This window comes from Elgaria multicarinata, chromosome 3 (genome assembly GCF_023053635.1).
Source record: "Elgaria multicarinata webbii isolate HBS135686 ecotype San Diego chromosome 3, rElgMul1.1.pri, whole genome shotgun sequence".
Classification (NCBI taxonomy): Eukaryota; Metazoa; Chordata; class Lepidosauria; order Squamata; family Anguidae; genus Elgaria; species Elgaria multicarinata.
In genome coordinates this window covers 90371959-90397131 of record NC_086173.1, presented here as the reverse complement: position 1 = coordinate 90397131, position 25173 = coordinate 90371959, and the positions used below count along the sequence as shown (strand labels likewise).

The 25173-nt window shown below is 41.7% G+C and overlaps 1 protein-coding gene across 2 annotated transcripts in view; it reads right to left on the bottom strand.

Annotated features, from left to right (window-relative positions):
* Positions 1-24675, bottom strand: part of G3BP1 (G3BP stress granule assembly factor 1) — a 29743-nt gene extending 5068 nt beyond the window's left edge. The window contains exons 1-7 of one of the 2 annotated variants that reach the window (XM_063120889.1): positions 24589-24675; positions 8205-8318; positions 6882-6963; positions 6154-6327; positions 2925-3015; positions 1184-1277; positions 670-874 (exon numbers count right to left, since the gene is read on the bottom strand). In XM_063120889.1, the coding sequence (XP_062976959.1) occupies positions 670-874; positions 1184-1277; positions 2925-3015; positions 6154-6327; positions 6882-6963; positions 8205-8299 (741 nt within the window). In that variant the 5' untranslated portion in view covers positions 8300-8318; positions 24589-24675. The remainder of the gene's footprint in view (positions 1-669; positions 875-1183; positions 1278-2924; positions 3016-6153; positions 6328-6881; positions 6964-8204; positions 8319-24588) is intronic. The other variant, XM_063120891.1, reaches the window with a different exon arrangement.
* Positions 24676-25173: the final 498 nt, after the last annotated feature.

Below are 25173 nucleotides of genomic sequence, written 5' to 3'. Positions count from 1 at the left end.
TATCACTATGCCAAGCTTAGTTTTTGCCTACAGGATGTCTAATGGCCAAGCCTACTCTTTCAGGGTTTATGCTATACAGAACAATTATGAGGAACAGAAATGGCCGGGGGGGGGGTGTTCCTGACATATAACACTTACATCATATTTTGTAACAGACTAATTCTGAGTTTTGCACCCAATAGTGGTCACTCTGCAGATGGAAGACATCTGCCAGAGGAATGGGGAGGAGAGCATTTTTGTCAATTCCTCCTCTGCAGGCCCCTGCACAAGCATAAACATGAAAACTGCTCTGCGTTGGAGATTTGGAGGCAGGCGGGGGGCTGCAAGGGCAGGAAGAATCACCCAAAATTGCCTCCCTCTCCTTTCTGCTGGCAGATGTCTTCCATCAGCAAGAGTGACCACATCTGAACACAGCCCCGTCACTCTATAATTCAGTAGCTACACTACAGCTTGAATGAGTGCTTTATCATCAATATTCCTACCACTGGCTTTCTATAAAGCTATATACAACTGCCTTTGTCTTCAAAGCATGAATGGCATAATCTTCTATAGTCTGTGTTTTGACAGTTCTTGTGAACTCCCCTCACTCCACCCTTTAAGCAAACAGACTTAAAATAACAAGAAGTGAATTTGAAAAAAGACTGTATTGGTTAAAGCCATGCATGTTACCCTAGAGTCCTCTTGCACTACAGGAGCTGGGTCTGCAGGGACTGGAGAAGGACTCTTCTCTACAGTCTCTTCAGGAGCTGTTTCCTCCAGCACTAGCTCGGGTTTTTCCTCTTGAGCCTCTGGTTCAGGTTCCTGTTCAGCTTCGGGTTCCACTTCTTGTTCTGGTTCCACAACTGGTTCCTCCAATTGTTCCTCCAAGTCATTGCTGTTGATGGAAAAATATTTTCATTACACAGAATAGTTTGTACAGCTCAAAGGCAGACCTATAAACAGCATCTAAATAGTATGTATTGGAATATTGGTGCTGTCAGCCATGTTTCCCTTGTTTTTTAATTAATTTTTCAATCAGTTGTATTCATTCACTTCCTCAAACCATGCATGTACGGAGAGTCTTGAGACCAGGCCCTAACAATACACTTCATTCCCCAGAAAACTGGGCCCTTTTATTTCCATTTCAGCCAGCAGTAGTGGGCAAACTCGTCAGAGGAGGCAGCATTATGGTGTGTGAATTTACCTAACAGACTGCTCGTAGTAGGTTGCAGAATCATCAGCAACTGCCTCAGGGGTCTGTTGCCTTTCCTCAGGTTCCTCTGCCTCTTCCTCAGATTCTGGTGGAATAAAAAGTAGATTTTATTCAACGTATCCCAATGTACAGGGTCATAACATACCCTCAATGTTTCACAAAGGTGAGTTTAGATTTTAGCTAAACAGATATCTATTTAATTTGAGACTATTGTGACAAAGTAACTTTAACATTACCTTTAGAAACCTCGACTATGGCCTTCACAGTGCATTTCTTTGAGTTATAATAAATGAAATAGAGAGCACTTGGTAGGCCAGCATTCCCCTATTGCAGATGACAAGTGAAGCCAAGACAGAGTGACTCACCTAAGGCCACCTAGTGAGCTTATGGCAGAACCAAGGGCTTCCGATTTGGTAGCTTTGTCAATTATTTATTTATTGCATTTCTATACTGCCCTATAGCGGAAGCCACTATGCCAAACCAATTCCTGTTTTCTGCACTGAACACTTTTACCCTATCACAAAGCTCAGCAAAGTACTGTGTGTACTTCATGGTTCAAGTGAGTCACTTAAGGAATTTTTATGCTGTATTTAAATAGCCTCCAATCCACTATTCCCATTGCAGAAAGAATGACTAGGTTTAAAGGGAGGGTAGGTAATTAACGATTACCTGTTTTGTTTTCTTATGCTGCCAATTTCGTCATTCAGATTATTGCACAAATAGGAGATCAATACAATACACAGCAGCAGAGACACACTTTAACTGAAGCCTCCAAATGTTTTTCACAGGCAGCTTATGTAAGCACATTGCAGTAGTCTATCCTCAGGACTACAAACACCATGAGTGACAATTGCTAGATCCAAGGAAGTGGCTATAGCTCCTTAACCAGTAAAACATGACTATTTCTATGTCTCTGTAACTGCTGCAGTCTAAAGAGCTGAGAGCCATACTGACCCAGCAGTAACCCTAAAACCATGACCATCATTATTGAAGAACCCTCTCCACCAAAATCATTACACCAGCTTACTATTATTTCAGTTTTACCACAGAGCTTCAATCAATTTCTCCACACCGAGTTCACAGCAACAGCCAGACAGGTTGATGGTTTTAAGGAAGGAATTGAAATTACACAACTATCTAAAGCAGCTCTCTTCCATCGCTAAGGAAAAATTACTAATGACAATCCAGCTCCTTCACCAGTCACTAACTCTGACCAAATTCTACGTATGAAAACATTTGACTCCTGTATAGATATAAACAGAATTTGGCTAACTCACTAATTACAAAACTAGGCAGGACATTTGACTACAACGATGGCTACAACTGTAAGCATAATTGAAAGTAATTCCAGTTGAAATCAATGAAACTTCTGAGTGGTCATTAAACCTGAGTGCACTGGTTTTTCAGTTACATATGCAAGAAAAGCAAAATAGATTTCCCTGCTGGCTTAAAAAGTATAAAGCTCATGTTTTTAGGTTCCTGCTTTAAGAGTTGTCGCAAGGGCTTTAAACTGGGAAGAGTATATTTTTTTATTCCTGAAGTTTTGTCACCATTTTTTACTGCTGCCAAAGTTTTAGTGTTCAAATGTTGGGATTTGATTGTGTTTATTCTTTGTAAGCAAGTTCAGCTCAGCGGGTTAGGTCATAATATATTTTTCTCAATATTCAGAATTAATTTGGGGGGAAACATGCTGGCAGAATCAGAAAGTTCAGTAAAAGACCACTGGACTTACCCTCTGGAGGTTCAGCATCTAAGTCCCCAAAAACCTCATCCTGGTAGCGAAATATGTCATTATGGACATAAAACTTGTTTGCAACAGACCCCTGGAGAAAAAATAAAGGGAACATAAAGTTCAGCTAGTTATTCTCACTGTACTGCGGGCTTTAATCTGCCAGCATAAAGCCATTTTCTTGCATTTTGGAACAATCCAGCACTACTTTGCCTATTTGTGTCATGCAGAAAATACATGAGGACACTTTTGTTACTAACACAATCATTAATTCCTGAACCACCTTAAACTACATTCCACCCAGCAGAAAGACATTCCAGACATCAATGATGAGGGGACAAGCACTAGAGTACATCACTTAATATGCCATGGAGATTCAGTACAGCGAAGCTGAAGATTAAGAACACTGGAAAGATATACTTCTACCCTCTGCTCCAAGATGAAGGGCATTGTGGTCTGGCCTTAAGGTTCAATTATTCCTAATCTATCAGGGAGTAGAGCTGTTCTCTTACTACTAAATTAACACCAAATGTGAAACTCCTCCCAATTCAACCTTGTCCTCCTACATCTGTATTTATTTTTTGTGCGTTTTTATCAACCAAGTTCATAATTTTTGCAGGACTTAGATTTCCTGTAGGTGCTTGATATTGATTATTTTATTAAGAGGTTTCCTAGAGGGTTACCACTCCACCCTCTCAATATTATTTCTACCTTCTCCATCAAAACATTACCATACAAACAAAAGCATTAGTACAAAGTCTATTTTAAAAGTAATTTACAGCTAGGCAAAAAACAAAAAGCTAATCCTTGTGTCTGTGACCCTAACGTTCATAACTGATGAACGTTACAACGTTACAATGACATTGCTACTATTTGTAAAACCTGCATCCAGCCACATTTAATAAGGAACACATTTGCATGGCAAACATGACATCAAACATATACATTCGAACTGCAGGGAGAAAGAAAAAGCAAGCCATGTGGCAAGTGACTTATATGGTCAGAAAGGTACTCTTGATTATATAGAGTTTGTTCAGAATACCAAACAGATCCTATGCTTAAGGATGTGTAGGTCGTGTAATCATGAGCCAATGATATCTGCTCCAGTTACAAGGCTCCAATCTGCAGTTCCCTTCACATGGTATTTTGGCACAGAAGTTTTGAATACTTCTTTTACTAGCCTGCTGGAGGCTAGCAGAGTGACAATGGGCTCCCCCCCCCACTCCCCCAGTAGCCCACTACATTTCTATGCAGGGTGTAGAGTAGAGGGCTTCTCTCTTCTGTCAGCCTGCTTAGTTTGTTTGCCAGAGGAAGAGGAGGGACAGAGTACTCCATTCCTCCTCTGTCAGTCCGCTCACTCACCTGCATACAATTCCTTGTCACTAACAGCTACTAAGCAAGTGCTTAAATACAAAGTTGCTGAAGACCCACACAAAATTACCTGTGCACAGCTACAGGGAATCCTAATCTCTGCATAGGTACTACAGCCTACACATCAGAAGAAACCTTGTGCTATAATACATTGTTCACCCTGGAACAGATGTGTACTCCCAGTGGTGCACTAAAATCCAAAGCCAGGAGCACAGGAAAACTCCTAAGCTAATGTACTGCATGGGTATATTACAGTAGTCTTGCCTCAAAGCTATAAAGGTATGTGTTACAACAAGTTGACCACTTCACAAAAGGATTGCAGATTACACACGCACACGCAACTTGGGCCAGCAAAAAACGTATTGTTTTTGGGCCAGCAAAATCAACCTTATTGACAAATTGAAAGCAAATAAATCACCAGGCCCAGATGGTATCCATCCTAGAGTTCTCAAAAAACTCAAATATGAAATTGCGGACCTCCTCACAAAAATATGCAACATGTCCCTAAGCTCTGCCTCTGAAGCAGAGGACTGGAAGATGGCCAAAGTAACACCCATTTTCAAAAAGGGATCCAAGGGGGATCCAGGAAATTAAAGGCCAGTTAGCTTGACATCTGTTCCAGGTAAATTGGTTGAAAGCATTATTAAAGACAAAATTAGTAAGCATATAGAAGGGCAGGTCCTGCTGAAGAAGACTCAACACAGCTTCCGCAAAGACAAGTCCTGTCTCACTAATCTACTAGAATTCTTTGAGAGTGTCAACAAACATGTAGACAGGGGTGATGCAGTGGACAGTGTTTACTTGGACTTCCAAAAGGCTTTTGATAAAGTCCCCCACCAAAGACTCCTGAATAAACTTAGTAGTCATGGAATAAGAAGAGAGGTCCTCTTATAGATCAGTAACAGAAAGCAGAGAGTAGGAATAAATGGTCAATTCTCCCGATGGAGGGATGTAAATAGTGGGGTCCCACAGGGATTGGTATTGGGACCAATTCTTTTCAACTTATTCATAAATGATCTGGAATTGGGAGTGAGCAGTGAAGTGGCCAAGTTTGGTGATGACATCAAATTATTTAAGGTTGTTAAAACACAAAGGGATTGTGAAGAGCTCCAAAGAGGTTTCTTCAAGCTGGGAGAGTGGGCATCCAAATGACAGATGTGGTTCAATGTAAGCAAGTGTAAGGTGATGCACATTGGGGTAAAAAAAAAAAACTTCAAGTATAATCTAATGGAATCTGAGCTGGCGGTGACCGAACAAGAAAGAGATCTTTGGGATTGTGGTGGACAGCTCGATGAAAATGTCCACCCAGTGTGTGGCCACTGTAAAGGCGGCAAACTCCATATTAGGCATAAGAAAAGGAACTGAGAATAACACTCCCAGTATCATACTGCCTCTATATAAATCTATGGTGCGACCACACTTAGAATACTGTGTACAGTTCTGGTCACCACATCTAAAAAAGGATATTATGCAGCTGGAAAAAGTGCAGAAAAGGACAACTAAAATGATTAAGGGGCTGGAGCATCTCCTCTGTGAGTCTAGAGCTAGGCCTTCTGGAAAGGAGTACTTTCCAAATATACATGTTGATAGCTATCCCTTCATAACACAGAACTGAAATAGAAAGAATACTTTGCACGTACTAAGGTAGTTAAGTACAGGCATTTTTGTGGTATTACACACATCATCCGCATGTATCTTGACACAAATATTCCACAATTGTTAATGACTCAAATGCAAAGGAGTGCCACAGGTAACAATGAAGAGGGAATCTGCCCAGCCGTCTCTGGAATCACTGACCCTACAAGCCTTGACATAATGCAGCATACTGATTTATGGTTATAAATTCCACCAGGCAACATACCTCGGGAGCAAGGACAAAAGTCTGCATGAACCTCCGCATCGGCTGTGTGTTATTAGAGAGCTCACCCATGACCTGTACAACAACACCATCGTTAAGAGTGGCATGAGCATCCACGTGCCGGATCTTCGTGCGGCAGTCCTTAAAGTTCAGTGACAATACCTTCTTGTGGATATCCTAAATAAATCAAAACAAAAAAAATATGTTTAAAGACATGAAAAGGATTTGAGGAGACACAAAAAGGATATGTTTAGTGAAGCAAAGAATAAAACTAAAAATTGAAAAATCACAGGCACAGGTTGCCTGGATCTAGCTCCTTTAGTGAATTCAAGCCTTTCTTACAATAAGTGTAATTTTCTATTCTGTGACACTTTCTCCACTTAAATTAAGGGACTTAAATATTCCCTGCTGCTTTTCTTAAAAAACATCATCTATACCAATATATACTTCAAATCATGGCCATGCACTAACACGCACACAAGTGCTAGTCAGGGTAGGACTTTGAAAGTCTGAAAGATACTCAATGACTATTCCAATGATGCTGGTACCTAAGAACTGAGAGCATTTTATGCAGAACTCAGCAGGTTGGCAAGAAATTTGATGGTAGTTCCCCCTTCACCCCCCATCACACTCCCAAAATCTATTACTTAGTTTGAAGTATCTTTTCATACATTTACATTGTGTTTTAATTGTGATGACTGAGGCAATCATAAACTGCTTTCAATGCTTACCGTCTGCCCATGGACTGCATCTGCTGGTTTTCCATTTGAATCCAAGCCACCATGGACATAAGAAGAATTTTTTCCATAAAACCTGTGAGGAAACAATTTGCATACATTTCACCTACGGTCATCTTCAATCCATCGCATAAGCCTTTGCGACATTAAAAAGCCGGCCACATTATTGGTTTTAGGCAAAACCATCTCCTGCATCATTTGGCTAGATGAGCCAGTACCTTATCAAATCAATTTCTGCAAGTGTTCATTGGCAGAGACATGACTTTCAATTGCTTGTCTCTAAGGAACAGAATTCTGAACATTAATATTCCCTCTATCTCAGGCATCTCATTAACAGATTACCAAACTGCCATAAGTGACTAGAAACAATGACCTGGTTCACATGATCTCTGCGGATTAAGCAAGCTAGGCTGTTGCTGGGTTATTTGAGGGTTGCTTTCCCCTCCAACAATGCATGCCACCTGGTTTCGGATGACATGACAAACTATCCCCAGGCAGGTGATTAGGCAAATGGCACCACCCAGCATACACCATGGCTTAAACAAGACACCATGGGTTGTTTAAACCCACAGGGATTGCGTGAACTAGCCCACTGATTTTCAGCACTTTCCCAAGCTTGAGTCCCTTAAAAAAATCCTCTGCACATGTTCAGGTCATAATCTAGTTCTTATGACAGTCCTTTCACACCAGATGCCTCCTATTTTGCAAAAGGAGTCTGGAAATACTTTTGTATAGAATTGAGGGCAATGCAAAAATAGGGAATTTCTTTAAAGGCACTTGAACACTTCAAGACTATTACTTCACATTGGCAGTGAAAACAATTCTTGTCCTAGATCTTGCAAGACTTTGGCTCAAAACCAACAGGGCCGGAAAGAGACAAAAGAGATGTCTCAGATGAATATCTACATCTTCAATCTATCCATTCTGGTCAAAAATAATGTTTCACCTTTGTCATGTTAGAATATGTGAAGAGGAGCCAGCAATGAATTATTTCTATGCAAATTGGCCCTGACTCTTCTTTATGTTCATTTAAAGTTACGTTAAGATTTAAAAGAATATCCATTAAATTAGGTCGAATTCCAGAGTATCTTGGTTAATTTTCAATCTGTGTTTGCTAGGGTTTGAGACCCTGCTCCTCTCACCCAGCACAAAGCAAGCAGTCGGTAGACAGTATGCTAAAGAGAACAGAAGGAAGGGGGCATTATAAGAATAGAAGAAAAATGAAAGAAGTATTTCAAATTTCAAATGAATCTGCTGATTACAAACATTTTTCAGTCCATGCCAAGAACAAAAAAAAGATAAAAGAGGAGACTTTACCTGTGCAGGTAGTCTGGAGCCTGATTCAGCAGAGTATAATACTGCCTCACAAACTCCCGCCCAACCAGCAGGGGACTTGGCTTCTCCATCACCATTTCTTTGGTCAACTGAAAACTGAAGATCAAAACCTTCATGAAAATGTAAACACTTATGCCTTGCCATGCGAAGTTTAGATAAACTGCAACCAATTCCCCTCTCCCCACCCCCAGCCCACACACAGTAGTCAGTTTACTTCATACATCGTTAAATTATCCTAAGAGTACAATCCTATGCATGTTTGGGCAGGAAGAAGCCATACAATTCCCAACATTCCCCATAGGAATGCACCCTAAAACTCTCAAGGGTAGGGAAGGAGGAAGACAGACTATAATCCAAATATAGCTTCCTTCAAAGAGAACAAAACCCCAAACTCTCAAGCACAGCAGTAGAAAATTAATGACAAGCAATACAAAAATCCTCTTGAAGAATTTAAGAGGTTATTTATGGTACCACCAAGTCCTGTGTACCTTGCCTGACATCAGAGTAGCTGAGTAGAACTTATTCAAGAGGGCTAACGATGTTAAGTCTGTCGCAAAATTGATTTTGCCATAAGTTTTCGTGGACACAATCCACTTCTTACTGGCTGCCTATTAACTACAAAGTCATGTTCGAAGTTCTACTAACATACAAGGGCTAAACAACTCAGGACCAGGATACCTAGCAGACCACCTTGCCCTATATACACCTAATACACCTAATCAAACCTAATATACACCTAATCAAACCATTAAGATCCTCAGAGGAGGCCTTGCTGGTCATTTCACAACCAAAAGAATGTTACCATGTGACATTTAGAAAGTGGGTCTTCTCAATAGCGGCAGCCACACTCTGGAACTCCTTCCCCTATGTGGTTCAGAAGGCAGAAAATGGAGTGATATTTAAATGCCTCCTAAAAACAGAAATGCTTATGCAAGCTTTCCCTGTATTGTAATTGATGCTACTGCTCCATGTGTTTTTCTTTCTTTTTATTGTTTTGTTATTAATTTTTGTTGTACCTGTAATTGTTTGAGTATTTTAGTAGTGATTTCAATATTTTACCGCAAAAACCAGTTGAAGATTTTATTATATCAAGTGGTATACAAGTACAATAAAATAAATAAACTCAAAGATCTATTTTCACATGCTTAGGAGGGGATGTAAACCATGAGGTCAAATGGAATTTCAAAATGATGTTGAGTGATAACAGGGACATCACAGGTGAGCAGATTAACATATAAAAATCCTGCTGTTACTCAAACCACATGAAATGTACTTCAGCAATTTCATCTTGATCTGTCTTTGAAATTAATCTGTTCATGAGTGGTCACCTTAAGGTCACTGGCAGAGCATCCTGGGAGGCTGAAATGTTTCCTTACTGGTTTTTGAACATTGCCATTCCCAATGTCAGATTTGTGTCTATTTTTTTATTTTTTATTTTTTTGCATACAGATTGGCCTGTATGCCCATGTAGAATACCATAAACACTGCCAAAAAATGATGACATATATCACATTGGAACACCTGCTCATCTTCCAGTATGTTAAAAATAAACATTTTTACAGTGCAATCCAATGCATGTTTTCTCATTATGTTCAATGGGTAACTCCCATTATACTTACTCCCAGGTAAATGTGCATAGGATTGCAATTTTAGGCTGCAATCATGCCCATTTACCCACAGGTAGCCCCCACTGAACTTTATGGAACTTACTTCTCAGTAGACAGGTATAGGACTGAACTGTTAAATCTCTATTTGGGCCAGAGGCCCAAATCTCTGAAAGACGAAAATTGATTGTTTTGGAAATAGTTTTCTCTAGAATAACAATCTCGCTATATTGCCAGTTAATGGAGAGTAGGGTTTCTGATCGGATACAGTATCCCTAACACAAAATAGAATTTGGGTATACTCCCAGAGCAGTGAAAATCAACTCTTAATTCTAACTGTTACATGATCTTGGACTCAGGCTGGCGTAGAAAAAGATGTTAATAAAAATTCACTGGTCTGCTTCCCATGTTGTTTGAGCTGCTACCTCAAGCTTCATGCAGATGTTGAGGAGTCTAACTCATGAGCATTAGGGCTTTAAAGTAATTGTGTTTTCAGGGACAACCTAAAGCAAAGAATTACCTCTTATAAAGGTAATAATCCAAACACGCTTATAAGTAGGATCCAGATTTGCCCTTCCATTTGGGGGAGGACTTTATTTGTGGAAGAAAGGGTTAGGGTCAGACAACAAAACCCAAACAACCGCCTCCTTCCTTCAGTGAGTCCTATGGGCAAAATCCACCCATGAGTAGTCTGGATCTAATCCATTATAAGCAATCACTAACACGAATTAAAACCATAAAATCTGTTAGTCCAATAGAAACACCACAGCATGAACCTGACTACATTCCAGCTCCAAGGAACCAAAGTAAACTCTATATGACTTAAGAGTTAATGTGTGGCCTGAATTACTAAGCAACTGATTTTATATGAGATTCAAACTTCTATTTGCTATAGATAACTAGCAGAGGAACTTCTAGAATTACCAGGCACACATGGAGAGTGTAATGTTTATATAAACTGATACCTTAATATACATTTAATGGCATATATGACACCTCTTTGGAGAGTATTGCTGACTACTGTATTGCTCCAAAGCAAAAGCTACTGACCCCAATACATCTTGCTCCTCCTCCATTTGACACACACAACCTCATCCCCACCACCCCTTTTATCTTCTTACGTATAGAGAAAGAAGGCTGAACTGTGAAATCAGAGATCATATAGCTTACAGGAATGTAATTTCAGTTATTTCTGTTATGTTTAAAGATCATGGGAAATACTGATAACTAGGTATGTGGGCATACTTATTAAAACTAAAAAGTGCTGAACGAAGAGCACACAACTGATATAGCTAAATCACTATACTGTTTATGCACAAATCATATATGCATTTTACAATCACATTTAACTTACATGGGATAAAATTTAAATTACTTTGTATCAATGTGTCATTTCCTTAAAAATATAAACTTACTGATTTGATATGTGTTACTGTGTGCCTTTAGTCCAATATCATATGCATCTATTTCAACTGTTGGTTTTCTCATTGGGGTTAACTAGTATATACTTCAGGTAGTATATTTGGATTTTATTTCATGTAAGTTAATGTGATTGTAAAAAAAATGTATAACTTTTTAGAGTCTAGTGATTTACCAGTATCAGTTGGATGCTCTTTAGTGCTTTTTGGTTTTACTTACTTGCAACTGTGCCTTTATTTTATTTTGGTTATACTGGATTGTAGCCTTAATTTGTTAATCATTTCTATAAGCAAGGTGAAATATTAAGTTTCACTCTTTGTTCTACCAGTCCTTGAAACTAAACACTTTCTAATTTGTAGCAAATTAATGATTGGGTTACAGACTCATTTCTGCCATATCTTTTCCTCACTGGAGTAGATCCTGTTGGAAAAAAGGGTTGGGGGAAATAAACGTTAATATTCAATACAGAAAAAATAGAAGCTGGAGGTAGCCAGGCATTTGCAGAGATTCTCCCTCTACTTTCTACCACGGCAAGGGGCTAATGAATATAAGGCAATGTTCGGCAACTGTTAGCTCAAGGACTAAATTCTGCCCCTAGATAACATGTCCCTCAGTTGCTTCCAGAGTGAGATGCCACAAAGATTCAGGAGTGCAGTCCAACTTCATGCATTTCACCACCTTTAAGTACTTCAGCCCCTCTTCCCCCCACCCCATCAGTGGAGGGGAAATGAGTGGTGACCAGAGTGAGTTTTTAGCATTGGTACCCCACTGCGGAAATTCCTCGCCAGAGAGGATCACCTGACTCTGTTATCCTTTAGGCATCAGACAAAAGTAATTATACTCTTCTTGACTACTGTTGTTTGTTTTTATGTAAATTGTACATAATGACATTTTAAATATATATTGTCCTCAGATCTTTTCCAATTAAGGACAGTATATAATTTCCCTAATTAATGTCCATGCCCTATCTGCCAAGGAGAAAAATGTGGTGGGTACTGTGGCAGGTTACCTTTGCCATCATGGGGAAACACAGAAGGTGGGAATAGGCCTGAGCCACCATTTCCTAGCATGGCATTCAAGTGGCCTGCCGTTCAAAATTGGAGGACCATAGAACTAAGCTGTTTTGGCTACTTTATAACATCCAGCAGATAACCACTAACAGAAGAGCAGTCAACTATAGGAACTAACAGATGGAGTTTTTCCCCACTACAAGTTGATTGCTCATAGAATCACAGTGTTGGAAGGGACCTTAAAGGTCATCTAATTCAGTGGTCTTCAACTGGTGGGTCACAAGATCATTCCAGATGGCTTACACTGTAGCCCCAGACCTACCAAGCCTGCTTCCATTCCCCACACCTCAGCTAGATGGACAAAAAAAGCCCATCTAACTGGAGGCGCAGGGCAAGCTGCCCTTGCCTCTCACTCTATACTGGATACTCGTAAGCCTCCAAGTTCAGAGGCTTACAAATATCAAGGGCGGGTCTGACAGGATTGCACCCTAAATCTCATTGAACTAAAGAGACTGATGGCTGGCAGGCATACATACATGGATATTTAGAAATCCTAATAAAGGAGAAATGCTGTTCAAGTATTACACTTACATAAGGCCACCTAGAGTACAAAGAAATAAAGTCAATATGAGTAGTATTGCATCTCTCATAATTATTGTCAAATGCAGAGAGAGAGAGAAAGAGAGAGAGAGAGAGAGAATTAACTAGCATTATATAAAGATTTGGTCTGTCTTATACAAATCTAAGTGATATTTCTGAGCTTCTGGCACCATGCTGAATTGTCTTCCTGAACTTTTAGGGCCAAATTTGAATGGAGGCAAGGAGAGTCTGAATTTCACCCAAACACATTCCACCAATAGAGATGGCTAGGCAAGATCAAGGGATGGACAACTTGGCGCCCACCATATGTCTTGGCCAATAACTCCCATCAACCTTAGCCAGCAGAGCCAATGATGAAGGGATCATGAAAGTAAGCCAAAATATCTGGAGGACCACAAATAACTCACCAATGAAGAGGTCTACAGTTTTTGGCTAGCCCGCTAGATAAGCCAAAACTTGCAGTCACCACCTCCAGGCCTGGGAGCATACTGGCTTGGCTGTTGCTGCTTGAAGGTGCTTCACATAGCAGCACGCAAAATCCTCCTGGCCTTTCCCAAAGGCAGAAGAGCTACAGAAGTGTGCCAAGTTGAGCACTGCTGCAGAAAGCTCCGAGCACCTTCAATCAGCAGAGAGTAATACACACTTCCACCAGCCTTTCCCAAAGAAGAGCCAATGAGGAATGTGCCAGATTTGACACTATTACTAGATGTGCACTAAGGATTTTCAATACTCTTCATCCCGCCTTTCCAGACTAAGAAAGGATGGCACTTTTTTTGTCAGTTTGGTCCTGCATAGTCAAGGCTCTCATAGCTGCCAAACCTGCAGCCTTTCTCCCAACCTTGGAACTGTTAAGGGGCTAAGATCACCATGCAACTACCATGCAAGCTACGCCACAAAGCTTACTGGCTGACCTTGTGCTAGTCACTATCTCTCAGCTTAACCTACCATACTGGCTAAAAAACAAGAGCAACCATTTATACCATTCCTGAGCTTCTTTGATGAAGTACGGAATAAAAATCTAACTCAATAAAGTAATGTACACAGTTGATTTACGTTTCTACATGACCAAGGTTCTTGTAATTAACAGCATTAGTTAGGCTATTTTCTGGTCACAGGTTGATTAAAGACCAACTACCTTCTTCATTGGTTGGGAAGCATTTATGATAGCCCACTCCCCAGTATTTATTAATCCACTTCTGGAATACTCTGGAGTAAGGATAGGCAACCTGGTACCCTCCAGATGATTTGGACTACAATTCTGTAATCCCTGGTCATTGACCATATTGGTTGATGCTTATGGGAGCTGTAGCCCAAAACATCTCAAAGGCACCAGGTTACCTACTCCTGCTCTGGATGTGGGGGTGAAGGAATTCATGTTCTGTCTGAGATATAGAATTTAATACTAACTGGAGATAATCAACTCCACTGAAGGGGAAGGGGAATTGAGTTGGAGGATTGTGACAGAGACCTCCCTGCTTACTCCACAGCCTTACCTCTACTCCCTCTGATACTCCAAGTCTTCAGCCAAATCCAGCTGAGCACTGCTGCTCAATATTTTGGTGACAGGTGTGATAATTCAATCTGTAGTGTAAGGTTAGAAGCAACTGCTTGTTGTAGTTGCTTGGATCAGTTTGGGTATCTCTACCAAGGAGGGTGAACATTTGCCACTGTGAAAGGCAGTGCTGGTAATCTGAACTCTTAGTAAAGACCCCTCTTGTTTAGAAATCTTCATCAACCCATTCCTAAACTATCTTTGTGTACTGAAGACCCATTCAGTTTTAAACCTATATCCCACCTTCCCTTTATATGGATAGTGGTGGCACAAGTAGCAGCAGTTCATTTTGAGGCACCCCCTCAACCATTTTCAATCTGTCTTTCAGCCTGGTTATGAAACAAATGGAGCTTTAGTAGGATTATCTTCATTTTGATATCTCAGTCTGCTTGAACCTCTTAGCAGCCTTTAATAAAGCAGACTACGCCAGGCCCCTGCAGTTTCTAAGAGCTACTTGGAGCATCCCAGGTGGATCTCTAATGTTAGAGATAGGCAACCTCGTACCCACCAGATTTTTGGATTTACAGTTCCCAGCCAGTATGGATAATGGTCAGGGATTATGAAGTAGTAGTTAAAAATATCTGGATGAAACCAAATCAAGGAATGTACACCATCTCCTTGGAGGAAAATTTAGAATATAAATCTAACAAAATAAATAATGCTGGTAAGAAATCCTCAGGTCTGCATGGGGCTTGGGAGGCTGTTGCTGATGGGGTACTTCCCCATCTGTTCACATCCAATTCCTAGATGTAATCTTTGATTATTCCTTGCTTTTTGATAAAAATGATCTCTGAGCCACCACAGTGACCTAGTTATCAGCTACATTAATTGCCTGGACAGGTTCTTTCCCCAATGACCTACAATTTAACTTTGGGGCTCAACTACTCTAACACACTTGGTATGAGCTAGCTCTTTGATTTAAAAGCTTCAGCCACTGTAAAGTAAGTTTGAGATACCTTTTTAAGACTATCTAGCTCAGGTTATGTAGACAGATTTTTATGCGGTTTCCACCCTAAGCCGTTGTATCTCAATAATAATAATAATAATATTTATTTCTTACCCGCCTCTCCCTTTGGATCGAGGCGGGGAACAACATTAGAACAGGAATCAATACATCTTAAAAAATTCATGATTTAACATTGATCTGGATAGGCCTGCCGCAAAAGGCTAGTCTTTAAAGCTGCCTTAAAATCATACAGAGTTAATTTTACGAATCTCCTCCGGCAGGCCATTCCACAATCTGGGGGCGACAGAAGAAAAGGTCCTCTGGGAAACTGATGTCAGCCTAGTTTTAGCTGACCGAAGTAAGTTCACCCCAGAGGACCTGAGTGTGCGGGGTGGACTATATGGGAGAAGGCGATCCCGCAGGTAACCTGGACCCAAACCATTTAGGGCTTTAAAGGTAATGACCAACACTTTGTACTTTGCCCGGAAACTAATTGGCAGCCAGTGGAGTGATTTCAATGTTGGGGTAATATGCTCACCCCTAGATGTACCGGTGACCAACCTGGCTGCCATATTTTGAACTAGTTGAAGTTTCCGAACTAGGTACAATGGTAGCCCTATGTAGAGTGCATTGCAGAAGTCAAGCCTTGAGGTTACCAACGTGTGCACTACTGTCTTTAGGTCTTCTGACTCTAAGAAGGGGCGCAGCTGGCGTATCAGCCGAAGCTGATAGTAGGCACTCTTGGCCGTCGCATCTATCTGGGCTGTCATTTGGAGCGACGAATCCAGGAGCACCCCCAAACTGCGAACCCAGTCTTTCAGGGGGAGTGTAGCCCCATCCAGAACTGGCTGACACACCTCCAAACCTAGGTCAGAGCCCTTGACACCAAGCACCTCCGTCTTGTCTGGATTCAGCTTCAGTTTGTTTTTCCTCATCCAGCCCATTACTGCCTCCAAGCATTCATTCAGAGGAGACACACTATCCTTAGCTGACGCTGTTATTGAAGGCATAGAGAAATATATTTGGGCGTCATCAGCATACTGATAGCACCCCGCCCCATGCCTCCGGATGATCTCTCCCAGCAGTTTCATGTAGATGTTAAACAGCATTGGGGATAGGATGGCACCTTGTGGTACGCCGTACAACAGCTCCTTTTTTGAGGAGCAACTATCCCCAAGCATCACCATCTGGAATCTACCTGAAAGGTAGGACCGGAACCACTGGAGCACAGTGCCCCCGATTCCCAACCCCCCCAGGCGTTCCAGAAAGATACCATGGTCGATGGTATCGAAAGCCGCTGAAAGGTCCAAAAGTACCAGCAGGGACACACTCCCCGTCAATACTCATGCGGAGATCGTCCACTAAGGCGACCATAGCTGTCTCAACTCCGTATCCTGCCCTAAAGCCAGTTTGAAATGGGTCTAGAAAATCTGTATCATCCAAGACTGCTTGGAGTTGGAAGGCAACTGCCCTCTCAATCACCTTGCCCAAAAATGGAAGATTTGATACCGGTCTGTAATTATTAAGGTCCAGGGAGGGCTTTTTTAGAAGCGGCCGTACCACTGCTTCTTTTAAACATGGTGGAAAACTCCCCTCCCTGAGAGATGCATTAACGATATGTTGTAGTTGTAGTCTAACTGCATCTCCTCCCTGGGCGACCAGCCAAGAAGGACAGGGATCGAGAGGACAAGTTGTCTTCCTTACTCGTCCAAGCAGCTTGTCCACATCATCAGTACTCACCAACTGAAACTGATCCAGTGTAATCCTACTCACAGAGTTGCTGGACACTTCAGCTTCTGTTATAACGACGGCATCTAAATTGGCTCTTATCCGAAAGACTTTATCTGTGAAATGATCATTAAATGCATCACAGCGAACTACCGAAGGCTCTAAATAAAGCTGAGGTGAGGGAAAGAGAGGAAAGAAGGCCTTCAGATGCTAGAAGACATACTCTCATCTCAGACTGCTCTCTTTATTGACCCTCAAGTTGCATTGAGAAAATAAAGCAGTGTTTCATGTTCTTTCATTATATGAGGTATGAACTTGAACAGCTAGAAGCAAGGCTTTTACAGCAGTGTCCCAAAAAGTATGCAACTACATTCACATTCCCACCTGCTAAATACAAATGATCTATCTTAACCTTCTTTAGGAACAGCTTTATGACATTTTTCTAGCAGGCTCTTGAACTGATTAGCAGGCGATTAGCAGGGACTACAGAACTGGAAGCAGTAATTTGTTTAACTGTACTGTTGTTTTTATTTGTATTTATTAGGTTTAAGCATCTTGACCTGATGGAAAGTTGGCCAAAATGCATTAAACGTATCAAGCTTTGATTTCAAAGTGCAAGGCTTTCATGAAACCAAAGTTAACAAATGTCACCAAGTAAGAACCAGTAAGGAAATAGTACAGCAGCTGTAGCAGGGTACTCACACTGGCTGAGCAAGGATCAGAAATATGTAGTTGCAATGCTTCTTACAGCTTAGTGCTCCTTCAATCTGGCAGCTGTATATGTATTTCAGTAAACAAAAGCAAGGGATAAAGGAGAGGATACTACCTCACCCTAGTATAGCCATCATGCAAGGTTTACTAATTTCATACTAAACAACCAAACCAGCTCACCTTATTATTTCCATTAAAAGTTACAGAACCTCAACCCAATTTTCCCTGCCACAGAAAACATATGCATGTAGAACTGGAGGGAGAGTATTTCAGGGAAAGTGAGGCTCATATACTCAACTAGCATGAGTTGATGTACCTTCGGGTTCAACCATTTTTTGTCGCATTGACTCAAACTGATCCTTCCTCCGGACATAACAAGAATCTCAGGACATAACAAGAATCTAAGCAAAGGAAAATCAGGCCCGTATAGTTGAGGTGCAATAACCTCACTTTAATAAGCCATAATTTATTAGACTAAGAAGGAGCTTTGTGCTACCAGCTCCTTCCTCCCTTATCTGGTGTACTGCAACTGAAAAGTTCTAGTTTGTTACAACACACTTGTTCCCTTGCATTTGAACTAGGGAAACGATAGCTTAACCTTGTTTACAAAGCACAATAAACTAGGTTAAGCTAGTTCCCCATTTCACTGTAACAGGACAATGTTCTTTAACAACCCACTGACATTTTCACTCGCAGTACACAAGAGAAAGGGGGATGGAGCTGGTGGGTCCAAGTTTTCTCAATCTAGCTGTTTATTATTGCATGAACTGGACCTCACCTTTTCTTCACGCTAGGCTTTGAAGAAAGTCAGGAGTAGGATGAGTATTATTGCTTCCCATTTTCCACACTGAATGGCACAAACATTTAAGAGATTCAAGTTTTCTACAAGTGCCAAAGGACTGATCAAGGAGGGATTGGTCTTGTTTATCGGGTTTACCTACAAGTGTTCTCAGCAATGAGAAAGGAACTCAAGGGAGAGAGATCTTGCACTTTGGGCTGGACCTCCAAGAGAAAGCAAAATTTACAATCACCACTGGCATCCATCTTTATCAACTGGGAATAAGTAATAGTGCAATAAAGGTCTACCACTCTATACACAACTATTACAAACATGCCTTGAAGGAATGATCTGTGCAAGTTTGGGCGGGGGGGGAAATGTATGAGTACCAATACACTTAATATCAATATACTTAGGATCAAAGTTTGGTTCTAAAGATGTGCAGGTATTGCAGCAAATTGTTGCCATAAACAAGTCACACATGACAAAAAGACAGAAGCCAACTAAGCCTATTGCAATATCCAAGTAATTGACAGCATAATCCTATTGTCTAGTCACCCATCAATCACACTGTGTTCAATGGAACTTCCTCTCAGGTACATACTTACAGAATTGTAGCCAGAGTGTGAGAAACAGAAACGAAACTGCCATTATTGTAAATGGCCAAACCTTAAAGGTCAGTACAACTCTCTACTAACAAGACTATATATACCATAATATTAATAAGAATACGGTGTCATCTGGGAAGAACTCACCTCAGCCATGAGCTCCTTGGGAGACTTTAATGACACTTTTTCAGAACATATGTAAATATGAGAATGTTCATACTTGCATAATTTACAGGGTTGTAAAGATTACTAAAATAATGAATATGAAGTGGTCTGAGGAATTAATATTTCTTAGGGAAAGCTATTATATATAGAAGTTAACATTTGATATAAAGATGCTGAAAACATTTCATCCTCAAAATCCCTTATTTCATGTAACATTAAACCCTAGTAGTAAATAACTCATACAAATTATAGTCTGACTGATACCTTCCTAGAACCTTCTGGATTTGATCACAGCCTTACTGTATTGAGTGCATAGTTCCTGAGAAGTCTTTGATTAGCCCAGTGAGTATTTAACTGTGGTACTACACGCACAAAATATCCATTTGAGGGGAGAGGGAGGTTACAGCTAAGGCATGTTCTAACACAGTAAGGTTTTAGAAATGTGTCAAAACTAAATTTAATCCAGCTCTATGGGATTAAATAACTGGCACATGAAAAACACCTGCTTCACCGAGTGGGGGGTTAAATGTAGTTAACCCAACATGCAACATAAATCGCACGAGGTACTGGTTCCCATCTATTCGGCCCTGGTTAGACCTCATCTTGAGTACTGTGTCCAGGTCTGGGCACCACACTTCAAGAAGGATGCAGACAAGCTGGAGCGTGTTCAGAGGAGGGCAACCAGGTTGATCAGGGGTCTGGAAACAAAGCCCTATGAAGACAGACTGAAAAAACTGGGCCTGTTTAGCCTGAAGACTGGGGGGAGACATGATAGCACTCTTCAAATACTTAAAAGGTTGTCACACAGAGGAAGGCCAGGATCTCTTCTCAATTGTCCCAGAGTGCAGGACACAGAATAATGGGATCAAGTTGCAGGAAGCAAGATTCCAGCTGGACATCAGAAAAACTTCTTGACTGTTAGAGCAGTGCGACAATGGAACCAGTTACCTAGGGAGGTTGTGGGCTCTCTCCCACACTAGAGGCATTCAGAAGCAGCTGGACAACCATCTATCAGGGATGCTTTAAGGTGGATTCCTGCATTGAGCAGGGCGTTGGATTCGATGGCCTTATGGGCCCCTTCCAAGTCTATGATTCTATGTACAAAAGCTATTTTATGTAATGCAATACCATAAAATCTAATCTATATTTAATTTTTTATATTTGTTTTTAATGTTCATTGCTTTTAACCTTTGTAAACCACCCAGAGAGCTTTGGCTATGGGGCAGTATATAAATGTAATAAATATATTTCCTTTCTTTTATTTATTATTTATTTAAAACATTTTTAAAATGTTTAAAATTTTAAAATCTGTGTGATTTTAAGGCAGCTTTAAAGACTAGCCTTTTCCGGCAGGCCTATCCAGATCAATGTAAAATCAAGAATTTTTAAGATGTATTGAATCCTGTTCTAATGTTGTTCCCCACCTTGATCCAAAGCAAGAGGCAGGTAAGAAATAAATATTATTATTATTATTATTTATATCCCGCCCTATATCAATAAGATCTCAGGGCACAGATAAAAGCATTCAGTATAAAACAGTAAATATACACAGCTAAAAACAAATTAAACCATAAACCAAGTTAAAACAATATATAATTTAAAAGTAGTAAAACTATTAAAACAGTTAAAACAATGTGCCAACTTAGGATGCAACCAGGATGCAGTCTTTCATACATTCTACTTCACCTCAATGGTTTAAAGAACATGGATAATCTTTAATTCTCGTTTTAAAAATGGGGGAACTTACATGTTAGCTTCAGAATTCTAGAAGTATAACCAATATGGCAAAAGTTCTTTCCAACTACAACTTAGGCTTGCAATCCTATACATGTAGGACTTGGCTGTCTAAACAACTCCAGTATTCTCCAGCCAGTCATGCTTTTTTCTATCTAAACATGCATAGGATTGAATCCATAATGTTTTAGGATGCAATCCTATGGTTCCTGGCAGGGTGTCCTAGGAGCCATAGGATATTATGGACATCCCCCTTCATGGGGGAAGAAGAAGGTCCACTGGAGGTGGCATAGTTGGTTTCCCTCCCATAGGAAACAACGAGGGAGTGTGAGGAAGAAGAAAAAGAGCAAAGGAAAGAGGGGGAGGTTTAAAGCCACAATCCTCTTTCACCTGAACAGGCCTGAACAGCAAGGCTTAGAAAGTGGGAGTTCAATTGCCATGAACTCTCCAAGAATTTGAATTTTCTTCAATTACATAGACCATACACCTTGACAGAAAGGGGGAGAAAATTTAGCAACATGTTCAGCATCTAACATTTAGAAGTATATGGTATATGCCTTCTACTAATGTGAACAGAAGTATACATTCCAAACAGATTGATATTTAAACGATGTTAACTTTTTCTAGTTATCTGAGGATGGGCTATTAGCTACTTAACCCTACATTTTCTCCCAAATGTAAAAAATTAAAGAAGAACATCGGTTTAGAGCAGCCTTTCCCAACTCTTGGTCCAGATGTTATACTACAATTCTCATCATCCCTGTCTACTTGCCACATTGTATGGGCATGTGAACTTTAAGTCCAAAAATCTGGAGACCAAATGATTCAAAAGGCTGATTTAGAATATCACCCATCTCTAAGAACGTATCACAACTTTGCCCAGAACTGCTAACCAAAAATGGGTACTTTACAGAGGACTGCTCCACTACAAGGAGACCCATAAAGGTATTTTTGTTCCCTTCACACTTGCAATATTCCTATATTTTTATAATTTGGGGTTGGGGTGCCAGAATGGTGGGGGGAAGAGGATTTTTGCTATGCAATCCACGAGTTACTGCTAAATTAATTTTGTCAATAGAATAGTCAAAAGAATAGTCACTTCCTCATTGTTATAGCTGACTAACCTCCAATTTTTCCAGGCTTTGATTAAGTACTCTTATTTTAATTTCCTATAAACCCAGATTCTACAATATTCCAGCCTTCTCTCTGTAAAAACAAACATGGTTTGAACAAAATACACAAATATTTAGAGCATGGCTTACAATATAAATACTAAAGGGTATGGGCAGCAAATAAATAGGTAACATGCTTGATCCAGCTGCTCACTGCCTATATTATTTTTACATGAAGACCCAATCAATTATTCAGTCAACCCCTCTTTCATATTCAGTCAAACCAGAATTCTATCCACAAGCTTTCACAAGTTAATAGTTCAGTGTTATCATACACTACACTACCAGTTAATTGCATATTAGATTCTGTCTGGACAATGCATTGCCATGTTAATTTTTTCAAGCTACACTTGTATTACTAGAAGGTAATTCCAGCACAAAAATCAAGATTCAATTAACACAGTTCCTAGATGAGTTAGTATAACTTAAGCATAATATAAATGGCACCCATTTTAGGGAAAACAAACTGTTATTGTTCAAAAAAAGAAAGGAAGAAACCCATACAAGACACCTTGACAGCAGAATTACTATTCTGTCAATGATTTACCACAGCCTTGCATGTGACTCCAAGTCAGGAACTCACAGCAAAGGGGCATGTATCTAAACCTTAGTAGGTCTGTCTGCATTTCTTAAACCCAGCACTGTGAGAGGAGAGAAAGACAAAAATAGAACAGACTGGAAACATGGCCACTTGCTACAAATACTCTGCAATAGAGTATGATGCTGCCACCTGACACAGTATACGTATTGGGCACAACCTTCACCACAGTTTTCCATTAACAGATAAACATGCACATTTGCCATTTGAAGAGCCTTAATGGGGATTCTTAAACTAGAAACAATTCATAGTTATGAGATGAGGGGCTAGAAATTACTAGGCATTTAAGGCATGTTTATAATACTTAATCTAGCTTCTATTAACACTAAGACTGACCTTGACAAATGTCCTCACTTGTATGCCTTTGTGCACATGTGCTTTGCTTTTGCATAAGTCCACAGTTTGGGGCTGTTTAAGATCCCAATTCTTTAGGAGAGGGCAGGGGGGAAGGGTTGGCTAGCTATACCATTTGAACAAAGCTAGGAAGGTCTTTATATTATGGCCTAGTTATATTCCCTGTGCAGTAAAGAAAAGATTTAGCTGTGTAAGGCAACGGACAAAGCTTGCAGCTCTGCATATCTAGGCTTGCACAATGAAGCTGCAAACCCAGCTCACTTTGTGGCCCTGCCCTCTTTACAAATGTCTCCTGTTCTTCCGAATTGGAGAACACTATTGTCCTCTGTATGCAGTTATTTCGGTTACGGTGATGAATGGAGTGGCGTCTCACACCCCTTTCGCTTTAGCGCTCCCCCGCCCCCTAAACCAATGAAGCCTGTACCACCATCGCGCATTTCCGCTCTTTTACAAAGCTGGCGGGGTGGATGTATCTGGAGGCGCGAGAGAAGCGCGGCAGCGACTTTGCGCTGTCCCGTTTCCCTTATTGCTCCCGCCTCTCCTCCTCGGTTCCCCCACTGCAGGCCCGCGCCGCTTCACAGGCGTGATCAGGAACCTGATTAGTTGATTATTCAGCGCAAGAGGCGAGCTCTATTCCTCATGGCGTCGTTATGAGAGAGAAAAAAGGGGGGGAATGATTTGGCGGTGGCGAGAACCATTTCCCCGGGGCAGATTTGGAGCCATCCCCAACATTGATATGAGCCAAATCCTCATCACCGCGTGTATATGTGTTAGGTCAGCATTCACGACCTTCGCAGACGGACAGAGGAAGCGATTCCCGGGATTGCTAGCCCAACCGCAACAGCCCCATTCCCCGCTACCACCGCGGCCCACGCCACTCGCAGTGCCAACCCCCAGGCCATTTACTGGACGTCTCCTCTTCCACACTGCCAGGACTCGTTTAACGGCACAGGCCCGAGTAGGTAGAGAGATCCCGCTCGCTACTGCCACGGCATGCCCCCCGGCACGCTCCGCTGGCCCTCGGTTTCTCTCGGCCCAGCCACCGACCAAGTCAGCTACCGCCAAGCCAGGTAGCAAATGCCACTCCGCCCCGGGTGTCACGCCCTCTGGCTCAATGGACACCCCCTTGGCTCCCCCGGCCTGGCCTGACACACCATACAGGCACGTATGGTTTCCCGGCCGGCCGGCAGGCATGCGCGCCCCCCTCCCCGGCTCAAGGGCCGAGAGAAGGCCGTGGTGTGGAAGCCGAGCCTGGCCCGTGAGAGGGGAAGGGGGAGGAGCGCCGCTGCCGCCACACGGTCCCCGCGTGGCTATGGCGACAGCGGCGACGCCACGGGCGCCAGGAGCCCCGTCAAGGCCGTGACCCGGCTTCCCCTCCTGCACCAACCTGCGGAGCGAGGCGGAGCTGGACGAGTGGAGGTTTCACTCCGTACGAGGCAGGCAGGCCGAAGGAGACGAGAAGCACCTCACGCAACAGCGTGCTCAGCCACCGGCTAAATATACCCGGCGCGCAGCCTAACCCTACGGCATACCAAGACCCAATCAGAAGCCAGCCGAGTCACTAGCTCGGAGGCCGATAGGCCAAAGAAAGGGAGAGGGCGGTCGACATTCAGAAAGGCAATAAGGCCAGCCAATCGCGCGACGGGGGACGTAAAGCCGGTTTGTAGAACTGACGTACGCACTAGCCAATAGTTGATGAGGGGCGGCTTATTAGGGCAAGGACAGCAGCCGTCGACTCAGTGGAGACCAATGAGGCGACGCTCCCTTCATTATTAGGCGATAGGTTCCGCCGAGGCGTGGCTACGTTGCCCGCCAAGGATAGGTGCGCTGCACAGTGGAAACCCCAGAAATCAAGCCCTGGAAACCCCGTGTTACGAAGGGCGGGGTTCCAGATCAGCACCGGGCGCAGAGTCCAATTACGAAGAACGTTATCCTATGATTGACAGGACTGGAACTTGGACTTCTGGGAAAC